At 35.6% G+C, this 24,395-nt stretch overlaps 4 protein-coding genes across 4 annotated transcripts; 2 read left to right on the forward strand and 2 right to left on the reverse strand.

Annotated features, from left to right (window-relative positions):
• The first annotated feature begins 1,230 nt into the window (after positions 1-1,230).
• LOC117916245 (CAX-interacting protein 4-like) lies at positions 1,231-4,501 on the forward strand. Its single transcript, XM_034832193.1, has 3 exons — positions 1,231-1,341; positions 2,102-3,114; positions 4,174-4,501. Exon 2 carries the CDS (start codon positions 2,110-2,112, stop codon positions 3,094-3,096), a length of 987 nt encoding a protein of 328 aa, XP_034688084.1. The 5' UTR covers positions 1,231-1,341; positions 2,102-2,109; the 3' UTR covers positions 3,097-3,114; positions 4,174-4,501.
• Positions 4,502-4,937: 436 nt separating this feature from the next.
• Positions 4,938-8,152, reverse strand: LOC117916246 (mitochondrial import inner membrane translocase subunit Tim9). The gene is made up of 2 exons (XM_034832194.1): positions 8,007-8,152; positions 4,938-5,375 (listed from the first exon to the last, which is right to left on the reverse strand). The coding sequence occupies exons 1-2, from the start codon at positions 8,099-8,101 to the stop codon at positions 5,189-5,191; spliced, it is 282 nt and encodes a 93-aa protein (XP_034688085.1). The 5' UTR covers positions 8,102-8,152; the 3' UTR covers positions 4,938-5,188.
• A 2,132-nt stretch (positions 8,153-10,284) lies between these two features.
• Positions 10,285-14,440, forward strand: LOC117917159 (outer envelope pore protein 16, chloroplastic-like). Its single transcript, XM_034833413.1, has 6 exons — positions 10,285-10,424; positions 10,530-10,581; positions 11,701-11,732; positions 13,473-13,506; positions 13,652-13,719; positions 14,139-14,440. Exons 1-6 carry the CDS (start codon positions 10,311-10,313, stop codon positions 14,277-14,279), a joined length of 441 nt encoding a protein of 146 aa, XP_034689304.1. The 5' UTR covers positions 10,285-10,310; the 3' UTR covers positions 14,280-14,440.
• Positions 14,441-15,574: 1,134 nt separating this feature from the next.
• LOC117917069 (pentatricopeptide repeat-containing protein At1g07590, mitochondrial-like) lies at positions 15,575-18,352 on the reverse strand. Its single transcript, XM_034833296.1, has 3 exons — positions 18,252-18,352; positions 17,955-18,141; positions 15,575-17,287 (listed from the first exon to the last, which is right to left on the reverse strand). Exons 1-3 carry the CDS (start codon positions 18,350-18,352, stop codon positions 16,037-16,039), a joined length of 1,539 nt encoding a protein of 512 aa, XP_034689187.1. The 3' UTR covers positions 15,575-16,036.
• Positions 18,353-24,395: the final 6,043 nt, after the last annotated feature.

Consider the following 24,395-nt stretch of genomic DNA (forward strand, 5'->3'; position numbering starts at 1 on the left):
AAATATAGTAATCCTCTGTAATTCAGTTTAATCTTATGGACATAAGCATAATTTTCTGAGATAAAGAGAAAAAAATAAAAGAAAAACATAAATTGAATTTTGAAATAACGAGGAGATAAAAATAAAAATAAAAAAGGAAGAAAAGTATTAAAAAAATCCAGTATTATATACTAACAAAATTTCAAACATCTAATTAGATACAAAAGAACACATACAATGACTTATGGACTGATGATTGTATTTAAATGAAAACTAGAGCCAATCCAGAAATTCATAATCCAAGCCTGATCAATATCTGTCAAGAGGAGAGAGTCAAACAGGCAGCCTTCGGACAAAGACGGCAGTGAAGGCACGGCAGATAGGGCAGGAATTGCTCTGCATCAGCCATGAGACTACGCATTCTTCATGGAAGACATGGTGGCATTCGGGAAGAGCCCTACATACGTCTCCATCTTTGAAGTCTTCCAAGCAGATGACACATCCAGTATTAATACTGCTGGACTTTTCTCCACTTTCACAGCCTTTAATGCCCTTAGTTTGATCATACACAAAACCATCTGATGCTTCCATCACCAGCTCCTTTATTCCTTGCATAAACTCGCGTAATCTTTCAGAGTGATGGGAACGGAGCTGAAAAAGATCATCACGATAGTGATCAGTATCTGGAGCATCTGCAGCAGTTTCATGATCATTGTATCCAATTCTGAATATTCTGGTGATGCAAGCACAGATGAGGACCAGGAAGACGATGAGTGGGATAGCGGACATGTTCAAGATGCGAAAAACCATCGTATGATCGGTGGAAAGAAAAGGAGGGAAAGGGTGAGGGAGAGATGGGAGTGATGGAAAGGGTTGAGAAGCCGGGACATCCATGGGTCTCTGTATCCGATGGACATGGATCAATGAATATATATATATATATATATATATAGTCTAAAGAGTTCCTATATTATGAGACTTGCATTCCTCTCATAATCCTAACTGTACTATGAATCAAATTATGGGAACTTTCCAAAAATACCACAGTTTTTATTATTTTAGGATATGGAATCCATGTTTTATTATTTTATTCCTAATATAAAATTATGAAAATTAAATTTATTAGTAATACTTTTTAAATATATAAAAATAAATAAATAAATAATAAAAACAATTTATGAATTTTTTATTTTTTTTGGTCACGTTATCGCTGTCGACCTTTATAATCCGGAGAGGCTTCCATTCCAAACGTCCGTCTTCTGGAATTCTCTGATTCTCTCCTCCTCCCCTCTCTCTCTCTCTCTCTGAAGAAACCAAGACCTTATCCAATCCCTCTTTCTGAAATTTTCGGCGCAACAGCAGGTAACCCCTTTGATGCTTTTACTAATCTATCTGTTGAATGCTCTCTCAGTGATATATGTAAGGGCGATTAACATATGTCTCTCTCACAAATCTTGAAAATTTTCCCCAATTTTTTATTTCATGGGAGATTCATGAGGACTGTCATTTCGATCCATTGTTTTTTACTGTCGGTGGGGATGCTAGAAATTTCGGAGGTTTTTATTTTTTGAATCCCTGAAATTTCGTCCTAGTTCGCGTTTTATTTGATTGATTTTTTGTACGATTAAAGCCCCATTCTGTTTGTTTTTCGCACTTTCTCAAAACAAATCCCTATGGTTTTTCAGCAATTGGCTTTTAATGAAGATCTAATTGAAAACCCTAATCAAAATGCTAAAAACTTGTAAGTCTTTCCTAAAATTTTCTCTTTATTGATTGTTTGTTCTTGCTCCGAGATCAGTAAAGTTCTTATCAGTTCCCCAATAAGCCCTAAGGTTTGCTACCAATGTTGTTTTGAATTAGAGTTCTAATTCAGAACACCAGAAATTTCTAAAATTTCCCAAATCTTTTTCATGTTTTCCTTAAAAAAAAGTTTCTGTGGATGTTGTTTGAATTTCTCTCTATCAGTAGTTTGATATCTCTCTGAGTTAATCAAAGCCCTAAGATACGCTAATCCCTATCAATTTCGTTTGAGATTAGAATTTAATTCAAAACCCTAATTTGATTTTTTTTTTCTTGTCAGCCTTAATATAAAACCTTATTTTGCTTTTATCTTTCTTGCCAGGATAAAAGATGCCGGCGACAGCAGGTAGGGTTCGTATGCCCGCCAATAATCGGGTGCACAGCAGTGCTGCCCTTCAAACTCATGGAATTTGGCAGAGTGCAATTGGTTATGATCCGTATGCCCCCAATAAGGATGATGCTAAGAATTCCTCCCAACCCAAGTCATCGAATTCCGAACCAGAGGCTGAGAATGCTTATGCTAGTTTCCAAGGTCTCCTTGCCCTTGCCCGCATAACTGGATCTAATGCAGATGAGACTCGTGGGGCATGCAAGAAATGTGGCCGGGTCGGGCACCTCACTTTCCAGTGCCGCAACTTTTTGAGCATTAAGGATGATAAAGAAAAAGACCCAGATGCGATTCAGGCCTCGGTTTTGTCTGGTTTGGATAAGTTGAAGGGGAACATGGGCAAGAAAGTGAATGGTAAGGGTGCAGTTGAGGATGAGAGTGAAAGTGAGGAAGAGGATGAGAGTGAGAGTTCTGACTCTGATGCTGATTCTGAGATTGAGAGGATTATTGCTGAGAGATATGAAAAGAAGGGTAGTAGCAAAAAGAGGTCATCCAGAAAGGAGGTGTCAGATGATGATGGATCAGATTCTAGGGAGAGGAAGAAGAGAGGTAGGTCAAAGAGAAGGAGTGGGAAGAGGGTAAGTGGTGATTTGGATGATGATGATGATGAAAGTCGTAGGAAGAGGAGGAAGGAGAAGAGGAAGAAGAGGAATGATTCATCTGATGAGGAGAAATCGTCAGATGAGGATAAGGAGGAGCGTAGACTAAGGAGAAGGAAAAGTAGAAAGGAGAAGAGGAGGAGGAGAAGTCATCGCTATTCTGATGATTCGGATTCATCAGGGGATTCTGATAGGCATAAGCGGAAGAGCAGAAGGGCTGCATCATTGTCTGATTCTGATATCAGTGGCTCTGATGATTCGCGGGTTGGCAGGGGCACAAAGCGGTCTGAAAAGAGGAATAGGAAACGGCATCACAAACATGATGATTAATGCCCCTGATTGTGACTGGTAATGCATCATATGATTTTTCTTGAATCATTCTTGTTGTATGCGGCAAAGTCTTTTCAGGAATATGGTCTGGGCATGGGTTTTATGCTTTAAAAATGTAGGAGATGAAAAAAAAAAAGGGTTCTTCATGTCCTCTGACAAAACTATGCACTTTCCTGTTCATTTGATCGCACTCAGTTGCAAGTAACTGTTGCTGTGTGTTCTTATTTCATGACTGTTGGACATTTCTTTCTAGTTTGTATTTCAAATTCTCTGATACTAATTCACCAATTGTAGTCTATCTTAACCTAGACTGCCTTGGCACTTGTATGCTGTCTTAGGTGCCCATGCTCTGGTCATGATGTCTTGAAGAGATATCCCTGAGTTACCTCTTTACAACAATTGTTGGACTGCTGAATTTACCATCCTTCTATTCCCTGTTGGGTTTGCCATTAAGTGCTACCTGCCTGAAAGAATGGCCATATTTTTTGTTTTTGTTTTTATTTTTATTTTATTTTGTTTACTTTGTTATATATTTATTTTTTGAGTCCCAACAGTCCACCACTGAGTATGATTTTTTTAAGAACAACGCAGGAGAGGGCAAAAGCTGTTGGCAGAGAAACATATTCCAGCACCTACTCCTCATAAGTATTCTTAAGAATTTGAACCAACAGGTGCTGATTGTGCAGTCAGCATCCTGATGTTTGTTTCCCCATGAAGAGTCTGAAGGGTGGGAAAAAGGGGAATTTGAACCAACAGGGCTTTTTACGAGTGGAAGAATGGCATCTATTCATTGGTTGGGACAATTCTGGTTTATCCAGTTTGTTAACCAAAATGATGGCTTATTCACATTCCTTCAATGTAGCACATTGATCAACAGCCATGTAGCACATATCTTTTGGTGGTTCAAAATAGTAGACTTACTGTTTTATGCCGTAAAATCTCAGAATGATTTATTGCACAGTTTATTGTAAAGAAAGTATGCATGTAAATGTGTCCTTTTCATTTTGGCTTTGAAAAAAATAAAAAAAAATTGATTGGTTAATAATGTCTGATGGTTGAACAATGTTTCTTTTGCAGAAAGTTGCTGTTGCTGATTGTGAGGTATATGGTTATGGTGATTCTGCAGTAATTATTCCAACCAGCAATTAAAAGTGGTCAGGCTAAGCTTTTATCCACAGTAGATTCTGAGATGAGGTGCTTGTGCCCCTGAAGTGAAAAACAAAAAACTTGTTTAATTTTTCTGTCATTGTATCTTCAAGTGGCCTGTTATTCCACACACCTGTTCTGATTGTGGTTGTTATCCTTGGATGTCATTTTCTATTATCAAGAACTGGTTTGATTGAGAGTGTATTCCCTACATGGATGGATAGATCCGAGTCAATTATCCATTTTCCATTATGCCTTATTTGCAGGTTGTCACAGAAATTTGAAATTTATGGTGGCATTTTAGTTCTGTTAAACAATGTTTATGCATCTACCTTTTACTGATATGTTGAAAAGCTCCACTGGTTGGAACATTCCAAGAATTCCTGCTGTGGCAAAAGATTTCTTGTGAAGCTGAAGTGGAGCATAGAAAAAGGATGGTTGGTTAAAGGTTATTTCTTTGAATTGATTTCCATGGAAAGGAGGGTGTGGTTCCAGTGTGCTTGAGTTCCAAAAACACTAACTGGTGTACGTTCCGGCAGTAAAGATCTACCTATTTATCTGCATTCTTTCAGTAAACATAGTATTCAGATTTGCATTATACAATCAGGGTTAGTGATAGAATGGCCACTCAAAAATATCTTAGCATTGTGGCTCCACCTTATAGGGGTATAAGGTGCAAGGTTAAAATGCTCGAATATCCAAAATCTGCATGAATCAAAATTCAGTTACTGAAAGTCATTCATCAATCTTCCGGAAAGCTACAGGGGTATAATTTGCTTGAGGTTATTACTAACGAGGAAATTCCTGTAGTTGCACCCATTGTACTGCACTGGGGGAAGAAACGTATGTAAACTAAGAACAGAAACATTTCCATTTTTGTAACAACCACTAAATCCTCCTGGGGCAAGTTTGAACATGTTTTGCACCCATGGTTGCTTAAGGGCTGTTAATCTGGTGTTGCTGTCCCTTGGTTGAGCTCTGCAAATCTCATACCCACACGCATCGAATGCTTCAAGAACTTCTCAGCACATCGCCGGACACAGGTCTCTTCTTGCTTGTCAAGGGATTTGCGCCTGAAGCTCTCCACACAGTCACTAAAACATCTCTCCACCAGTGAATTATACATTCTAAGACTGCAAGTTGAACGAGGAAAATAACATATTAGAAGATTTATCCTGAAAATACAGTACTATTCAGAAACAATTTTGATTATCAGAACCAAAGCAACAATTTTTTATATTCATTTATAGGCAAAATTGAATTAATTAACGAGGCACCTAGCAAAATACAAGGGATGCATTCCCTGACACAGGTATTGGACAAGATCTGCAAAAAAATCCCAAAAAGAAAGAGGGAAAGAAAATTACAGCTGGGTTAACTTGAGATCACGACATCTACAAAATGTGACAAGAATAAATTGACTTCCACCGGGAAACAAGAAAGATAGCAAGATTTTTTTAAGCAAAAAATATATATAAAAAAAAAAAAGATTAAAAAACAGCAAGATTTTAAGGCATGTTTAGGTCACCAACAAGGATTATTCTACCCCCTCAAAGATTCTACTGTTTTCTTTCTTTCCAAATTCTCTGGCATAAACAAAGACAAGTCATTTTCTGAACTTCCTTGCCTCTGTTCTAAGAAACCACACTGGCATCCATATAAAAAGACTAACTGAACAGGGAAGAATCCAAAAAACACAGAACCACGCAAAGATTAGCATCAGAAACAACCAGAGCAACAATTGCAATGGTAGGGATTGTACAAATGACTTGACCACTTGGGAGGTATTTCTTTACAACAAAGCACCATACAAACTGGCTATGCACTCCCTAGATCGTCTTTAGTCCCTGTCACAACCCCACCACAAAAAAGTGTCTCATTTCCATTTTACAATGGTTTTAAGAAAATACTCCTGGATTCATAAACAAGACAGAATGCAAAACAAAGTTGAAGCTACATTGAAGTGTATATGTTACTACTGCCTATCAAAAAAAAATGTTGCTACCTCTTCAAAGAAAACATTTCAGAAATCCACCATAGACACTGCTATTTTTTTTCTTACATATTTAACACAAGTTTTGTTCCCAATACGTCCAAATGCAACACATATATTGCACTGGTTTTAAGGAGAACATTCTTCTGGCTTCACATCACCAATGTCACAGAAAGTAAAAGTTCTTGCTTAGACACTGCTATTTTTTTTTTTCTTACATATTAAACACAAGTTTTGTTCCCAAAACGTCCAAATGCAACACACATATGTTACACTGGTTTTAAGGAGAACATTTTTCTGGCTTCACATCACCGATGTCACAAAAAGTAAAAGTTCTTGCAACCAAATATGGCATAAAGCCATGATGCGAAGCCACATGACAAGGACCAAGCAACAAATTTCATGCCATGTTTTACACCCATTATTTATGGGCTTTTTAATTTAAAAAAGGAGATCATCCTTGCATCTTGTTACCATTTTACAATGGCTTTAAGAAAATTCTTCAGGATTCACAGTTTATAACTCATGCAGCTTATATTATAAAAGTTCTTGCACCAAAAATAGCCAACATAGAAACCACAAAACAAGAACCAACAAAAAAGACAGTATGCAAAACAATGATAAACCACTTTGAAGAATAGGTGTTGTACCACTTGAAATAAACATTTTAGAGCCCATCATAGTCACTGCTACTGGTTTTTTTCCTTCTATTTTGTCTTCAAAATAGTTTTCAACAGGAGTGTTGTTCCCAAAACGTCCAATTGCAACACATGTTGCACTGGTTTTAAGGAGAACATTATTCTGGCTTCACATTATCAATGTCACAAAAAAGGTTAACCTTGCAACCAACATGGCATAAAGCCATTATGTGAAGTGGTAACATAAAGACTAAGCAACAAGCACTAAGGTTGTCTTTGGCTCCCAAAAAGTACCAAGAAAGTGAAAAAAGTGCTAAGAAAAATTATTTTCTTATGTTTGGTTATACCATGAAAAATATCAAAGAAAATCAAATATAATAGATATTAATTAGAAACTTAAACATTTTCAAATTATTTCATCTTTATATTAAAGAATTAAAAAAAAAAAGTGAAATAAGTTTGAAATAATATATAAAAGTAATTTATCAACTTTAAATCTATTATCTATTTTCCTTGACTTTTTCTTTCCTTCTACTTTTCCTTTCTATTTCTTTTCTTACTCAAATTTTCCAAGAACTAAACATAGCCTCAGAAAAACAAATGCCTCAGGCCAGTAACACGTATGTATTGCAATCAATCTTACACAATGTACCAGTGTAAGGATTATGGAACCATCAGAATCTCTTCTCTATGAAGCTAAGTAATGCCGAGCTGATGGACAATGGATCCATTATTCAATCAGCAACGCCGCATGAAATAGAAACGTGTAGGCTACAAGGGAGCCCTAACCTATATATCACAGTACAGTGTAGAACTATCGAAAAATATGATTTCTATCTTCAATTAAGGAAAAAGAAAATTCAAACAAGGGTTCATCTGAAACAATTTATCTCGTAGACATTCTCGATATTGCCCATTGGATTCACATATCAACACTCGAAATTGCACAATAGATTCAATATCTACATACAAAATACCCCGAAATAAACCAAAATAATTCAAAATTTCAGATAAAACTCTCATATTTGCTTCAGGAGAAATGGCCAGAATAGACTTCTTGGCATCGCCAAATCCACAATTTCTAACACGAATCTCGAGTATTGCCAAAACACATATAAAAGGAAAGGACGAACCTGTCGCGGATCTGAAGCTGGTCGATCATGACAGACATTCGAAGCTTATCTTCCTCAGGAAGAGAGTCCAGATCTCCTAGCATGCTCTTGTCCATGATTGACTGATCTCGAATTAGGGTTAGGGTTTAGGGTTTCTGTCACAATTCACACCGCAGATATTTATAGGTATGAAGTTTCACCGAGCAAACCCTAGATGTATCACTATGAAGTCAACCAAAAACGGTGTCGTTTTGATTGTAAATCCTTTTACCTTTTTTGGGTGAAAAATAATATGTGAAATTGTTCTTTTCAATATATATATATATACATATTATTTTTTATTTCTCTTGTAATATTTTCCTTTTTTTTTCCTTTGAATTACTGCCCATTGAATATTAAGAATTTAAAATTGTATTTAAAAATTATTCTTAAAATTTTTTTTTTTTTATTTTTTAACATAGAAAATAGTTATAATGTTGGAGAATTTTTCATAGAAAATAATTCTCGAATAATATTTTATGAAAATAAGTTGTTTTCTAAAATAAATTTTAAGAATTTTCAAATTTTTGTAATATTTTGAACAATAATTAAAAATCTACATGATATTTAAAAAAAAAGTGCATTATATATAAATACTTAATACTTTTCTTGAGAATAAATTCCCATTTTTTCATTTTTATTTGAGTTTTCAAACAAAATTTTATATCTAAAAAATAATTAAAATTTATTTTTAAAATTTGTTTTTTTTTAAAGTAGTTTTATAGAATCATTTTAAAAATATTTGCAAATAAGTCTTAAAATTATGAAAAGATATGAGAATGAGATGCTTCATACAAGCCTCCTACTAATTTAATGATAATAATGTTAATTAAATCATGCGCACAAACTATCAGAAAATAAAGTAAAAAAGACATCATTTTTAACATAGTTTAGTAATTAAAGTAATCCCTACGATCATAAAGTGCATTAACACTTAACAATTCATTAATCAAAACTAATAAAAAGAGTTATAATAATAAAACTCTTAAAAAAAACCTTTTAATCACAACTACACACTAAAAAAACAAAACCCTAAATATAAAAAGGTTAAATATATAAAAAAGATAAATTTATCAATTAAATCAAAATAAAGATTTCTCTAGAAGACATTCTTCTTTCAACCCCATGAGCTAATTGGACAGCTCTACCTCAACATTCCCAGCAAAGTATGATAAAGTTAAATCAAACTTCACAATCCAACAAATAATAATAATAATAATAATGTGATCGAGGTGTAATAAATCAAAACCCACTGATTTTGAAGTTTTCCGATGTCTGCTTTATGTACATATGGAAATGGGATTAAAAAAAAATATAAGCAAAATGGCAAAAGATGGGGCAAAATGAAATAATCTGAGTTGTATTATACATAATATGTAAAGCTGTCAACTTTCCAAGGCATTTTCTGGATATTGTCTCTATCTTGTTTATGGAATTGTAAAATCTCTGATTATGAGTCTCCATTTTTCTGCAATTTTGGGAGGATTCAGGCTTTGTCAAAATGGGTGTCTTTCTTCATGGCTGCCTGTATCTAAGGGCAACCCTTCTCTCTTAAGTGCCACCTTTTTTCCTTTGGGAAGATGTTCATGTATAGCCTCTCTTCAATGAAGCCCAATGAAGCTATGTATGATCCCCCAATGTATAGGACATTTTTATGGTTTCACACTTTGAGGTGATAGATTAGATTGGAGAAAATTTCATGTAGAGTAGCAAAACCAAGTTGTGTAGTTAATCTGAATGAGGATTTCTTGAATGTGTTCTAGAAACTGCTATTCTTTCATGTTTCTTCTGCTATTTCTTTAAGGTAATCAGTAGGTAAAAGGCCCAACCTCCCGAGAGGAGGCCTTGGCCTGGTTACAATCAATGCCCATATGGAAAAAGGAAAAAAAATGAGTTTTGAAAGCAATTTATTTTGTTCAAATCAATTCTTTGAATTTAGCATTATCTTCTGTCACTCTCGAATGGATTCTCTTCTCATTTTTCTGTCCTATTCGTAAATCCTGCTTATTGTTTTTAGTATAATTCTACAGGAACATTAACTTCTAGATTACTTGAAAATGCTTCTCACCGACAGGGTAACACGTACCCGCTTGAAAAGCGAAGTGGGATGATGGGAAGTGAGCCTTGTAGACTGAGCCAAGTGTACGTCTATCATCATCTCTGATTATATTATTGAGACAGATGGCATCTCACATGGGGAATCAAACACAGACCAATCACTTAATCGAAACCGAGTGGACTTATAAGTAGTGAGCACTGAAGAAGAAGCAGAGGAAGAAGAAGAAGATGCCTTACCAGAGAATTTCAGGGTCTCTATCAACTCCAAGGGTGGCTGTAATGATCGACATGGGCCACCCATTTCTCAACCTCACCGTAGACGGTTTTTTGAAGATCGGAACTGTAACTTCACTTCATTTTCGTCATTTTTTTCCCTGTATTCTCTCAAAATTCAATTATGGAATCATTTCTACTTGTCTCTGTAATCTTTCCTTTCCTCTCTCTCAGGTGGCAGCTGCCAGAGCCGCAGCCGAGGAAGCTTACTACGTCGTCAAAAGAGGGAGTATTTCTACTCTTGATTTGATTTGCTTATCATAAACATAAGATTGAAATTGCTAGCCCATGATGTCAATTTTATTGATTTTCCCTTGATTTTAACTTTTTCTTTCGTTTTCCCCTTTGTTTTTCGCAACTATCAAACATTCATTTCCAATTGTGTTGATTTGATGCAACAAGTGAAAAGTACACATAAATTCTATTCATATTGATGGGAAATAGCATATCTTGTAAATGGAGAAGCTTAATCACTTCAATTCGACGCTAGGATGCAACATGCAAGCAGTTGTAAATGTGAAAACCCTTTTGGTTTGATTTTTAAGAAGTCAAAAACTCTTTTCTAAAATGGTTATTTGGCTAATTTTGTTTAAAGAGGTTATGGTTTATAAAAGTGTTTAATGTAGAAGTAAGGAAAATGGTACTTCGGAAATTCTATTTTAGCTTATGCATGCAAGAAATTAATTTATATTTAATAAAACTTTTATAATACCAATATTGTTATTTAAAAATTATGACTTTGACTTTAACTTCAACTTCTAGCTAAAGTAAAAGACAAGAAGCTATCTCAGATAAGACCAAAGTCTTGTTTGCATTGGTATGGGTGGGAAACGGGTGGTTAGGTCCCTTCTATGGTGGGAAATAAACCACAAAGACTAAAAAAATATAAAATCCCGTATTAAGTTTGTAATATCAAATAGGAAGAGTCATAGTATCAAAACAGTAAAATAGTTTCTCAAATAATGTGCACACTAGCGGAGCCAGCTAAGGACCAGGAGGGACACATGCCCCCCCTCAAAAAAAAAAAATTGCAATAGGGGTTTTGAATCTTGATCTTATACTTAAAAAGGAAAGATTGCTTTCCACTACACTATATACCATCGTCCCTCCCTTTTATGCCTCCCGTGATATAATTCCTCTATTTGTGGATGTGCATGTGTGCATGTCACTGAAAATGGGCCTTATGTTGCCTCAAGGTACAGCACTTCCTTAATTCCCATTCATTTTGACATGATTCAGTTTGACTATTTCTCCATTTTCTAGGAATGCTTCATTTTAATATCACTTATTAATGATAAAGCTTTTTTCTCCTTAGTTATATGCTAATGTAACTTAACTTTTTCAGGGAGTATTTCACGTCACACTGTTGAACACTCGGTAAGATCTATCAGTTCATTTAACCTAGTTGTTTTCTCTCAGCTGTTACTGCCCTTCTAACTTTACATTTTGCTATGTGGGATATGATAGTTAGTCTGTCCAGTTTAATTGTTTGCTGGGTCAAGAGGCTCCTTCTTGGACTTTCTTCTGGGAAGTGACAACCTCTACTTTTCAAGCTTCATTCTAAATTCCTAATCCATGGGAACTTAACTGACTAGTTGCTATGATGTTGGTAACATGGTCAATGCCCTTGGTCCTGGAAAAATGAGAAGGCCAGAGACCATATGCTCACCTAATCTAAGTGCTACAAATGGCATCACCAATCTGTTAGTTTATATCCAAATATTTTAATCATTGAGATGCTAATAAACATTTTTAGATTAGGTTTTTGTCTTCTCTGCTGTCCCCCTTCTATGTTTAAACATTTTAGTTTTCCACCTTATGAAAGTTCTATGACAATCAAGAAATTAATGTACAAATGACACTTAATGCATGAGCATACCCTTTGAAGAATATTTTTTCCAAGAGAAGAACCAACATTGCTGCCCAATCAAATCACCCATTAACCAATGGATACTTAGCAATTATCTTCTAGCTTAATTTTATTGTTGTACTCCTCGACCTGAAACTATTTATATTCAGTGTTCTCATTGCCAATGATATGATATCAAGGGCAATCCTCTTCTTTATCTGTGCACTCAAATACCATCACAAACTTGCCATCTCAGCTAACATGATTTTAGAACACACACACAAACACTTGCTTATGTGCGGTGCACAAGAAAGGGGTAGTAATAGTAAAAAACGGATGGTGGTTCAGAAAATTGCTTATTTTGAACTTTGAAGTGTGTCTTTGAAACTCAAAAGGCATCCAATCAAGATTGTTTGCATGGAAAATCCATTAAGGCATCATCTATAACAGGCTCAACCCACTCTGCATTACATTTTACTGTTGGGAAATAGTTAGAACTTTTAGTTCCTTTAATGACATTTTTTTGGAAAATCTCCCTCAGCGTAATGGTGTTGCTCAAATAATATCTCATATTTCACCCTTGAATTTTGATAGAAAAAGTACTTAATGAAACAGGCGATCCTGGGAAAACATAGCTTTACCAACATCACCTAAATTTCTCATTATTCACTAAAGTGCATCCCTCCTATATGTCTTCTCTGATTTTGAACTTTTGATAAACCTTGTGCTATTTCTTCATCCCCTGGTGTACATGATAGGCTAGAGTCAACCTAACTTCCAGAGATCTGTCATTGTGTTTTCCCATGTATTCCAAATTCTCCAGGCAGGTATGTTTGGCTGGGGAATCACAGAAGACACATTGCTTAGCTCTAGGCATAGTTGCCCTACCAAGAAATTTTTGAAGCACCCACAAGAGGATTTCCTAGGTTGAGACCAAGCTACCCTAGTTCAACTCCCAAAGAAGTGGCTTCAAGGGCTCCCAGTTAATATGAGTGATCCAAGTACTTCTGTCCTTTGTTGGTACCCATTCTCTTCATCCTAGCGAGCAATTCAGTGGTAACTTCTAATTTCTTAATATTTCTTGGAGCCTGTTCTATTACGAAGTGTTCAATTTCAAACTTGACAGCTAGAACACAGTAAGAATGCCAGCATGCTGACTTTTAGAGGTTTTACAAGATTATATCTTATAGAGGACTCTGTCCATAGAATGAATTGTTCTAAAATATGACCATCTCTGACTTGACTAATGAAAATTACCACTACCGCAGTTGAAGAAGATGTGCAAAGAGGCTGCATATTGGGGTAAGTATAAGCAGTTTTGCATACTGTAACTTATTGAAAAAAACCTGTTTTGTACGAGGCATGAAAGCTATCTTTTTCCAGTAAGCTTCAGTTTTCTTTGCAAAATGAGGAACTGCTCTGAGAACTCCTTTTGTCACATCAACAGGAACCGTAGCTGGAGTATATGTGGGAATGGAGTATGGGGCGGAGAGGATTCGTGGCACCAGAGACTGGGTAATTTTGCACTATATTGCCAAATGTTTTCTGTATTCTATATATATATATATGAAACAATGTGGCTCCCTATTTTCATTGATCACAAAACATGCCTCATTCATCTCAAATTCTGCACATGGTTCAAACTTTATCTTTCAATATCCTTTTTAGGTTATTTTCCCTATGAAAGGAGCTCCACATCAATTTAGTTTCTTGTCTGTATATATTTCTATCATCATGTCTTGGCCTCACTAGCAGTCGCTAAGAAATCATCAAAACTTCTAGAAGTGAATTTTCATTTCATTTGGTTTGACTGACTGACGTTTCAAAGCATCAAAGCAGTTGCCATTCTGAATACTTATTCATATGAAAGGGCTGATCAGTTTAAATTTTCCAACTGACGATGCGCCCACCTATTCCCTTTGGATATATTGCAGAAGAATGCCATGCTTGGTGGTGCATTGACCGGTGCCATAATATCCTCTGCCTGCGAAAAAAGTAGAGACAAGATTGTTGTGGGTGCCATCACAGGAGGTGCCATTGCTACTGCAGCCGAGTTCCTTAACTATCTTACTTGAATCAAATGGACTAAATCTACCTATCATTTCTCTTTATATGGTAACAACTATATAGTATGTTTGGTTTGTAATATGTCAGGTTATAATAACTGGATCTTGTTATGAAGACTATTCCTGCTCTTTGATACAATACGAAGTCTATCTACCTTGTCTTTTCAGTTTCTTTGCTGCAGAATATTTCTCTATTTGTGAGCCATTGGACGATTTACAGAATGAAGTACAATTCAAATTCTTTGCATATTTATTTTTACTAGTGTCTGATAGATAATTGCAGGAGCACCACTATCTTCCCCAATGGAAACCTATTTTTCCTCTTTTTCCTTTGGGGAATGCAATAAAAGTGGAGGTACCAGAGCTAGGTATTAGAAAACCAACCTCCTCTCCAAACAGGATTTATTCTGTAGAAGTGCGACTTAAATGCACTACCAAAATAGCTTTTTGATACTTTAAATTTAGCACATCTAGATAGCATTATCTTAATCAAAGCTGTCAAGACAATTAATTTTGACAAGCAAACAGATTCTGATGCCCTGATCCACACTTTTTCCTACTTATGGATCAGCCCTTTATTGAAAATACACAAGAAATCTAGAGCGTTGCCCTCTATTAGAAGTACATAAAAAAATAATCTATCTAGATTATTGGATGAGAGTACAAACAATGGAATAGCAATACAAGGCACAAAGCAACAGATAGAAAGCAATAAGACTCACACGCTTATATAATGCCCTGGTTGATTGAACTATATTATAGTCACCTCTTCCTTCCTGTAACCAGACCATAAACAAAACAGACGAAAATAGAGTACTACATGCAATGAAACTGGTCAACACTAACACCCATAATACTGGAGTTTCCAAAGAAAAATACCACAACCAATTTCCCAACAGTAATCTTCAGAGTTAGTTTCACAGTACTTTTATAAAACACTCTTAATATAAAAAACACTTTTGGATAAAAATCAGGTGTTCGCTGTCATTTAGAAAACATTTTTAAAATACTTCTAAAGACACGCTTCAATTAAAAACACTTCAACTGAAAACACTTGCAAACCAACCCTTATTTTGCAAATATATGATATAAATGCCAGAACACAAACCTTTTGGGAGCAGAAGCTAATCAAAACTGACAAGCCAGCAGCAACTGGAGTAACTACATTCATTCTACTGCTATCTAAAACTCCACTAATCTGTGTCTATGAAGAACCTCCAGATTCTTGCCATAAAAAAAAAAAAGGAAAAAAGAAAAAAATAACCTAACTACACAGGCAAGCCCATGTACACAAAGTGAAAAAATTCATGGAAAGGCAATTTTCATTTTCATTTTTATTCAACAAGTAGTGAAAGATAATGGGGCCTGCTCTACAGATTACAATTTCGACCAACCAGTTAGGGTACATGAATAAATGATTTTATGTTATTCAAAAACAGCCGAAACAATGCTATTAAAAAAATTTCTATAACCAGTTAGAATTTTTGTGCTGCCTTTGTAATCAATTAATACTTTTCTTGGTGGTGGAACAGAATACAGAAGAAAAAGTGACGCTACATGCTGTAAGCATCTCCATATAATCTGAGCTCTAGAGGCAAGTGAAAAGAACCATTTCAGTGTGCCTGAAGTTGCCACATTTCTCTTAATCTGTAAATCTGCAGGATGCTCCTCCAAAATTCATCCCTCTCTTCCAATTTCTTATCTTTACACCAACATTTTGCCTTGAAATTAATATCTGCTTACTAATCCAGTACAATTGATTTGAATCAAGTCTGAAACTGCTCAGCAAGTTTCATCAGGCTATAGGTCTCAGCATCTGGCCTAGCACCTCCCAGAATCATCCTTCTCAAAAGATTAGGATCATAGACCTTGGCCTTCACATAAGCCTTAATCAAGGTGTTATAAACAAAAGTGTACCTGGTATAGTTTGCTGTCTTCAATTCTTCAAACAACTTCTCAGCATTCTCAACATCACCATTCTCAGAAAAAATCTCAACAATGGAAAGAGTAGTCTCTAACCACGGGATTGATTTCCTGGTCCTTGTGCTAGTTGTCAAACCCTTGCCCAACTCTAGAGTCTTCAAGGCCTCCTCCAATAACCCTGCTTTCAAGCAACCCAAAGCCAGATTTCGATAAGTTATGGCATTTGCTTTGCATCCATTCATCTCCATTTCCCTAAACAGCCCAGAAGCTTTATCAATAAACCCATGTTTGGAATAGACAGATATCATTGAATTGAATTGCTCTGTTGATTTCAACTCTTTTTTTGACTTTATTTCTAACCAAAGCTCTTCAGCTCGATTTAGTTGTCCAATTCTTCCAAATGCTTCAATTGCCAGCATATAACTCTTACATCTAACATGGGGAAGTTCTTGCACAATGCCCCAAGTACGCTCTAAATCAGTAGGCTTCCCCAAATACCCATACAGTATAATTAGAACATCTAGTGTTGACCAGTTATTTCCAGTTATGGACTTCTCCACTGCTTCAACATATGCCTCAACCACAGTGTGCAACTTTGCAACAGCATGTGCAGTAGCTAATAAGCAGTAAGATACCTCATTCGGCTCAACTTGTTGTTGCTTCATTTCACCAAACACTTTGACCAGCCCTTCAATATTGTGTTCATTAGCTTCTATTTTCATGAGAATGTTATAAGTAGAGACATGCCGGGCAACCTTATCAGCTTTCATTTGGGTGAGGATCCTTGGGATGATTTTCCTTCGACGAGGGGATGAATGGAGGATAATAAGACGGTTGAAGACCAAGTATGAAATGGGATGACCCAACTCCCTCATTTTCTTCATGTAAGCAAGCGAAAGCCTTATCACTCCTTTATCCAAGCATGCAATTACAAGATTGTTGAACAGCAACTCATTCTGGAATTCATGAGGTACACGGGAGAAAAGCTTCTCACCTTGTGAAATCCCATGAAGCTTGGTTGTAAATTCCAATAGATACGAATAGTCTAGTTCTTTTGGCCTGTAGGGCCTCTCCCTGACCACCCATTCCATTACCTGTCATAGGCAAAATATTAATCATTACCTGTCATAGGCAAAATATTATTCAAGCACAGTTAACACATGTTCCTGCTTCTTCAAAGAGGCAATTCAAGCAAAGACAGGACTTTAGAACATTACCCAAAATGCAGATGATGCTAACTACTATGTCCTTCGCAATTTAGGCCATGTGCAAAATGACACAGAAGATGTTATGTGTGTTCTTTATTTAATACTCTTTAATGGCAATATTCTTGATTTTTAATTTGTATTCCATTTATGCTCCATTGTGGTAGCTGAGAAAAGCAGAAAAAGAGATAAAGAAAATTTCAAATATTGAATTTGGAACCTAAGAAAAACTGAGCTAGGATTAATTCAACCATTGGGCTACTTGAACAAACTTTTCATTCTTGGGAAACTTAAAAAAAATAATAAAAAATAAAAATCATAAATCTTCAATATTTCACCTGCTCCCTTTTTTCCTCAGATTTCCCAGCTATCAAAAGGTCAAGATTAACCATGCCTCTTGAGTGGGATGTAGCATCCAGTTTAAGATAATTATGCAATTTCCATTGTTCATTCCACATTGAAATAAATATTTGCCATCCTTTAGAACAAAGAAAATTGCCAAAGATCAATCACCAAACTCAGTTGAAAAGCTGAAACAACACACAGACATAGTTACCTCAAGGGCACGTTTGTTGAATTTAAGCTTCCTCAGACGATTAATGGCATGAAAGATGTGGCCTCTGTGAATGGGGCAACCCTCACCCATCCAGCTTTGGAAGGCAAGCCCAACTGGTTCTCCTCTTGGAAGTTTCTCAATCTTCCAAGATAAGGACTTGGATTCTTCCTCTTGATTTGGCTTTGAACTTTCTCAAAAGAAGAGCAGCTGTTTCCGTGCCAAAAGAGTTGAAAGAATAAGCAATTTGATTAACAGGTGAAGAGAACACAACTGTTCGACGTATTGCTCGAAAGAAACTGTGTCTCCACAGCAGCACTCCTGCTTGCATGCCTAATTTCCTTCACTATCAGAGGCCCTCCATGTAGGTTGTAAACTCGAATCATGGGTCCACCTGTCATGGACAGTCCAAATTCAATTGAATTTGTGGTATAATCTACCAGTTACAATTTCAGGATTTTCATAACAGACCCCCAAAAAATCATTTGTATGAGCAGTAAGGAAGGTAGTCAATGTATTTGTCAGTGGAAAAGGGTTTTCCAGGCACTTCTCCAAAATGCTTCTTCCAATGGACTGACAAGGTGAATTGAGAAGATAAACTATTAAAAATATGTTCCTAGAATGTAATATTATTCCTGAAACATTGCTGTGATGAGAACTTGATGTTTAAATGGTCTCATGTTGTTGACGAGCATCTCATATTGTTGATTTGATGGAAGAAACTTGTTGAAGTTTCAAAATGGTTGGAAAAGATATATTGCAGGCTAGTTAATAAGCCCCTTTTGGGTGCCTTAACATTTGCAAATAAGGCATTTAACATCTAGGTTACATCCGCACCGAATATTAGAAGCTCCTCCCTGACTCTTGATAGTTTGGGTTTATTTGGATTGAGGTGAGTAAACTGTGACTCCTTTGTCTTGGTCCTCATTTTTGTGTTTTTTTTATTTCTATTTTTATTTTTATTATTTTCTCTCTTCACTTGTTCTGTGCATAACTTTGAATATCCCCTGTATACTGGGTTACACTCCCTTTGGTGTTGTTTAGTGAAAGCTGAGAGCTGACCAGAAATTAAAGATGATATATAGCACAAAGGCTGTTAATGGAGCTAAGCTGAAATGGCAAGAAAGAAAATTAATCATAAGATTAGACATTCTGCAAATTTAGCAACAGAAAACAGCCTAAAGAGTTCAGAACGGTTGAGAGTGATTGATTTTACTTTTCTAGCGATTCCTATTCCTATAATATCAGGACTATCTACAGAACAAGAAAAAAAAGGGAGGAAAAAAAGAACTGAATTTCTCAGCCAAGGGGTCACTGGTTCTCATTATCTTTTAGAGGATAAAAGTATGAACAGCAGAATTAAAGAAATGTTCAAATTATATATTCAATAGATTTTTAAAGCATAAAGAAAATTTCTACCACCTGCTATTACTTAGTGTCATATGTATTTATACGAAATGGTTCTCGTTACCTTTGGTTTTGAATGAATTCAGGAATTTGCATAGCTAATAAATGAAAGAAATTTCATTGAACCTCTCAAAGATATAATCATATTCATGTAATAAACTACTTCAAGAGTTTTTTAAGTCACAAAACTCCTACTTAAATGGGAAATTATAAGAACTAAGAAAGAATAATGCAATCCAGTGGATACAAAATTCTTCAGCCATTGCAAGGATTTCAATGCGTTTTTCAGGCGTGCCTTGGAGCGCGCCTCACGGCGAGGCGTGGCAAAAACGCCTAGAGGCGTTGAAGAAAAAGCAAAACTCCAGAAAGGCGTACGCCTCTGTGGGTCTTTGTGACTCAGGTAGCCATGTTAGAAATAAAAAATAAAAAATTGAAGAAGATATCAACATTTTAACCCTAAAATCCCATAGAAAGTGAGTGAGAACTGAGAATAGAGAAGAAAATGAAGAAAAACCCTAACCCTAGATCTGTGAAACACTTACCTCACGATCGTGGCTTCTCACTCCGACCACACCCTCTCACTCCGTCGACTACCCCATCTGCTTCGTCTCAGCAGTCTCTGTCTTCGCCGTCCCGCTTCTCCATACTCCTTTCTACTTTCTCTTTTTTTCTTATCTTTTGTTTTTTTCTTGGGCAAAACCAAGATATTGTTGTCTGGTTTTTAACTTTTTACATCTTTGTTTTTTTGTTTTATTTTGCATGTACATCCAATTTCTTCTCTTTTTTTTTTAATGAAGATTTGTAAAATTACATAAATAATTAAGTTTTTATATTTATCTTAATAATTAGATATGACAATATACTTAATTTTTAAAAAAATTATTATTAAAATTATATTCTTTTATATTTTTAAAAAAATACGACTGGTAAGTTATTATATGATCGTGAATGTGACTAAAATTAAATTTATATAGGATTTAAGATCAAACTAGTCATTTGATACAAAGTTCTCTAAACTAGATTTTATATGATCACCTACTTACCAGTGTTATGACATTAAATGGATTATATTATGTTTAAATTACCCTAATTTAAACTCCAATTTTCAAATATTAATTTCCAACAAATCACATCAATGTTTTTGGAGTATTAATATTAAAAAAGACAAGTATTTTTATTATTACATTTCAGTGAAATCATAGCTTCAAACTTGTGAGATTCTACTTAATCAAGAATTTTGAGTTTTTTTTTTAAAAAAAAATGAGCTTTGATCAATTAAAATATAGATTATAATTAAGCATATGGTTGTGAAATGTAACCCTTTTTTCATTTTTTTTTAAATTAATTTGAAATCAACGTTTAAAAATATGACTTCTATGAGACTTCAAAACCATATCTTAAAATGCAATTTCTTAAGATACAATTCCTAAATTTATATTTAAACCCTGATTTCAAGACGCATGAACTTTTAGGGGAAAAAAAACAAAAGAACATTTTAAACATTTGTTTCATAGCCCTCAATCAGTATGCTTTGTTTGCAGAGGAGATGAGAGCCTCTTGTGAAAATTTTTATAAAGTCTTATCCAAAAAAGAAAAGATCCAAATATCTTCAAATTGATAAATGATAGTTTTTTCCATTCATTATTTTCATTCGTTCATGTACAAAGTATATATAGAGGGTAATCACCATTCTAAGAATGAGAAGGAATGATACAAGGAAAGAATGATATAAGGAAATAGCAACTAATATCCTAATATTTCAACTTTCCTAATATCTCAATATTCCTAATATCTTAATATCTCAACTTTCCTAATATTTAAACATTCCTAATATCTCAACACTAAATAATATAAGGAAATAATGATATACGGAAAGCATTCCTAATATCTCAACACTCCTCCTCAAGTTGGTGCATAGATGTTACACATACCCAACTTGTCTAAAAATTTTGAGAACACTTGACTTGAGACAACTTTGGTGAGGATATCGGTCAATTGATCTTCTGATCGAATCTTAGGCAATTCCACAATCTTATCATCCAACTTTTCCTTAATGAAGAATCTATCCACCTCGACATGCTTTGTACGATCATGTTGTACTGGATTATGAGCAATGTCACATACGGCTTTATTGTCACAAACAATCGGATTGGTTGCCTAAATAGGTAACCTAAATCCTGTAAGAGAAGTCTTAGCCATAATGTCTCACAAAGTCTTAGAGTCGTACCTCTAAATTCAGCTTCTGCACTTGAACGAGCGACGACATTCTGCTTCTTACTTTTCCATGTCACAAGATTAACACCTACAAAGGTAAAGTAACCAGATGTAGATCGCCTATCATCCACTGCACCGACCCAATCAGCATCAGTATATACTTCTATACTCTGATGATTAACATTTTTAGCGAACAAAATTCCCTTCCCAGGAGCATTCTTCAATACCTCAAAATACGCATAACTGCATTCATATGTTGCTCTCCAGGATTATGCATGTATTGACTCACTACACTCAATGCATAAGCAAGATCTGGTCTTGTATGAGCTAAGTAGATTAATCTCCCCACAAGTCTCTGGTATCTTCCCTTATCGGTTGATACTTGATTAGGCTCAACACACAATTTCAGACCTTCTTCTATTGGTGTATTAATAGGTTGACATCCCGACATTCCAGTCTCCTGTAAAAAATCTAAGGCATACTTTCTTTGAGACAGAAAAATTCTTTCACTTGATCGAGAAACTTCAATCCCAAGAAAGTATTTCAGAGGACCTAGATCTTTCATTTCGAATTCTCTAGATAGATAATTTTGCAGAGCTTTTCTTTCTTCAGGATCATTTCCTATAACTACTATGTCATCCACATTTACGATGAGTGCGATAATCTTACCATGTTGCTTTTTCAAGAATAAAGTGTGATCTGAATTACTTTGACAATAACCAAAAGCTCTCATTGACTTTGTGAACCTTCCAAACCATGCTCTCGGGGATTGCTTCAACCCATACAATGACTTCTTCAATTTGCACACCTTCTGACATTGTTTTTTTGACACCATGCATCCTGGTGGAAGATCCATATATACTTCTTCAGATAACTCGTCATGCAGAAAGGCATTTTCATATCGAACTGTTGTAATGGCCAATCTAGGTTTGCAGCTAAAGACAGTAATACTCGAACTGTGTTGATCTTAGCTACAAGTGCAAATGTCTCTGTGTAATCAATTCCATAAGTTTGAGTGTACCTTTTTGCTATAAGTCTTGCTTTAAATCGTTTAATACTATCATCTGTCTTGTACTTCACAGTATAGATCCAACGACACCCAACTGGCTTCTTTCCTGGTGGACATTCTACGAGTTCCATGTTTCATTCTTTTGCAATGATTTCATCTCTTCATTCATAGCTGCTTTCCACCTTGGATCAGCTAAGGCTTCCTGCACACTGTTAGGAATAGCTACAGTAGATAATTGATTTACAAATGACTTATTTGATTCAAACAAATGATGGTTAGACACATAGTTTCTCATGGGATATTTGACTTTGGTAGACAATTCAGGTTCATATGTGGGTTTAGGAATACCTCTATTATGACGATGTGGTAACCGTTTCATGAATGGATCAGGTTCCAAATTAAGAACATCTTCAACAGACGACGATTGGTTTGGTATTTCAGTGAAGACATCTTCAAACCCAAATTGTTGACCACTCATATCCAACTCTCCCGCTTCTTGGTTCACTAGTTCAGATTGTCCAAATTCATTTTCCTCAGAGATATGATAATCATAATCGAGAGTCTAAATTTCCTTATGGTACTCCCCCTGAAGTTCAAACTCAGATGAAAAATACATCGAATCTTCATGAAACACCACATCCATTGTAATATACATTTGTCGAGTTGGAGGATGGTAACATCGATATCCCTTTTTGTGCAATGCATATCCAACAAACACACATTGCAATGCATGGGAAGTTAACTTGGTGCGTTGGTGTTTGTGTAGATGCACAAATGCCACACAACAAAAAACACGAGGAGGTAGATTTGGGACAGTTGGGGCAACTACGGCATTAGTAAGAGCTTGGAGAGGTGTTTGGAAGTTAATTGAGCTGGAAGGTACCCGATTGATCAAGTATGCGGTAGATGTGATTGGTTCTCCCTAATAAGATATTGGTGTTTTTGCTGCTATCAAGGAAACACGAACAACCTCTAACAAGTGCCGATTTTTCTGTTCAGCGACTTCATTTTGATGTGGTGTATTGAAACAAGTAGTCTGATGAATGATGTCATGTCCTTCCAAATACTTTTGAAGATCAAAACTTTGATATTCTCCACCATTATCACTACGCAGAACCCGAATCTTTGCATTGTACTGAGTTTCAATCATTTTATGAAAATTTTGAAACAACAAGTTCACTTCATCTTTGGTCTTCATCAAGCATAACCATGTCATTCTAGTACAATCATCAATAAAAGTAACAAACCAACGTGAGCCACTCAAAGTTGGGACTTTGGATGGGCCCCAAACATCAGAATGTATAACCATAAAAGGAAACGGACTTTTGTTCAAAATTAACAGAAACGAAACACGATGGCTTTTAGCCAATTCACAAATATCACAACGGAAACCAGAAATATCACTCTTTGCAAACAAACTAGGAAACAATTTTTTTAAATAACCAAAGGAAGCATGTCCCAGACGTCGATGCCACAACCAAATTTCAGACTTTTTCTTCTCCCCCTCAGATCCATCTGTCATCAAGGCTTGTTGCAACTTATTTGAATCCTTTGACTGTAAGTCCAAGTAATAGAGTTTTCCCCGCTTAATACCACAATCAATCGTCTGTCTTATTTGGATGTCCTTAATCACACAAAATTCAGGCCAAAAAATGACAATACAAGATAAGGCTGCGGTGATTTGAGAAACTGACAAAAGATTGTAATCTAAAGATGGAACAACTAAAATAGAATCCAAATTCAAAGTATCAGTAAGAGTTAAGGATCCTTCCCCAATGACTGGGGTTGTGTTACCATTGGTTGTGGAAATAATT

The sequence above is a fragment of the Vitis riparia genome, chromosome 6, assembly GCF_004353265.1.
Source record: "Vitis riparia cultivar Riparia Gloire de Montpellier isolate 1030 chromosome 6, EGFV_Vit.rip_1.0, whole genome shotgun sequence".
In the NCBI taxonomy this organism is placed as follows: Eukaryota; Viridiplantae; Streptophyta; class Magnoliopsida; order Vitales; family Vitaceae; genus Vitis; species Vitis riparia.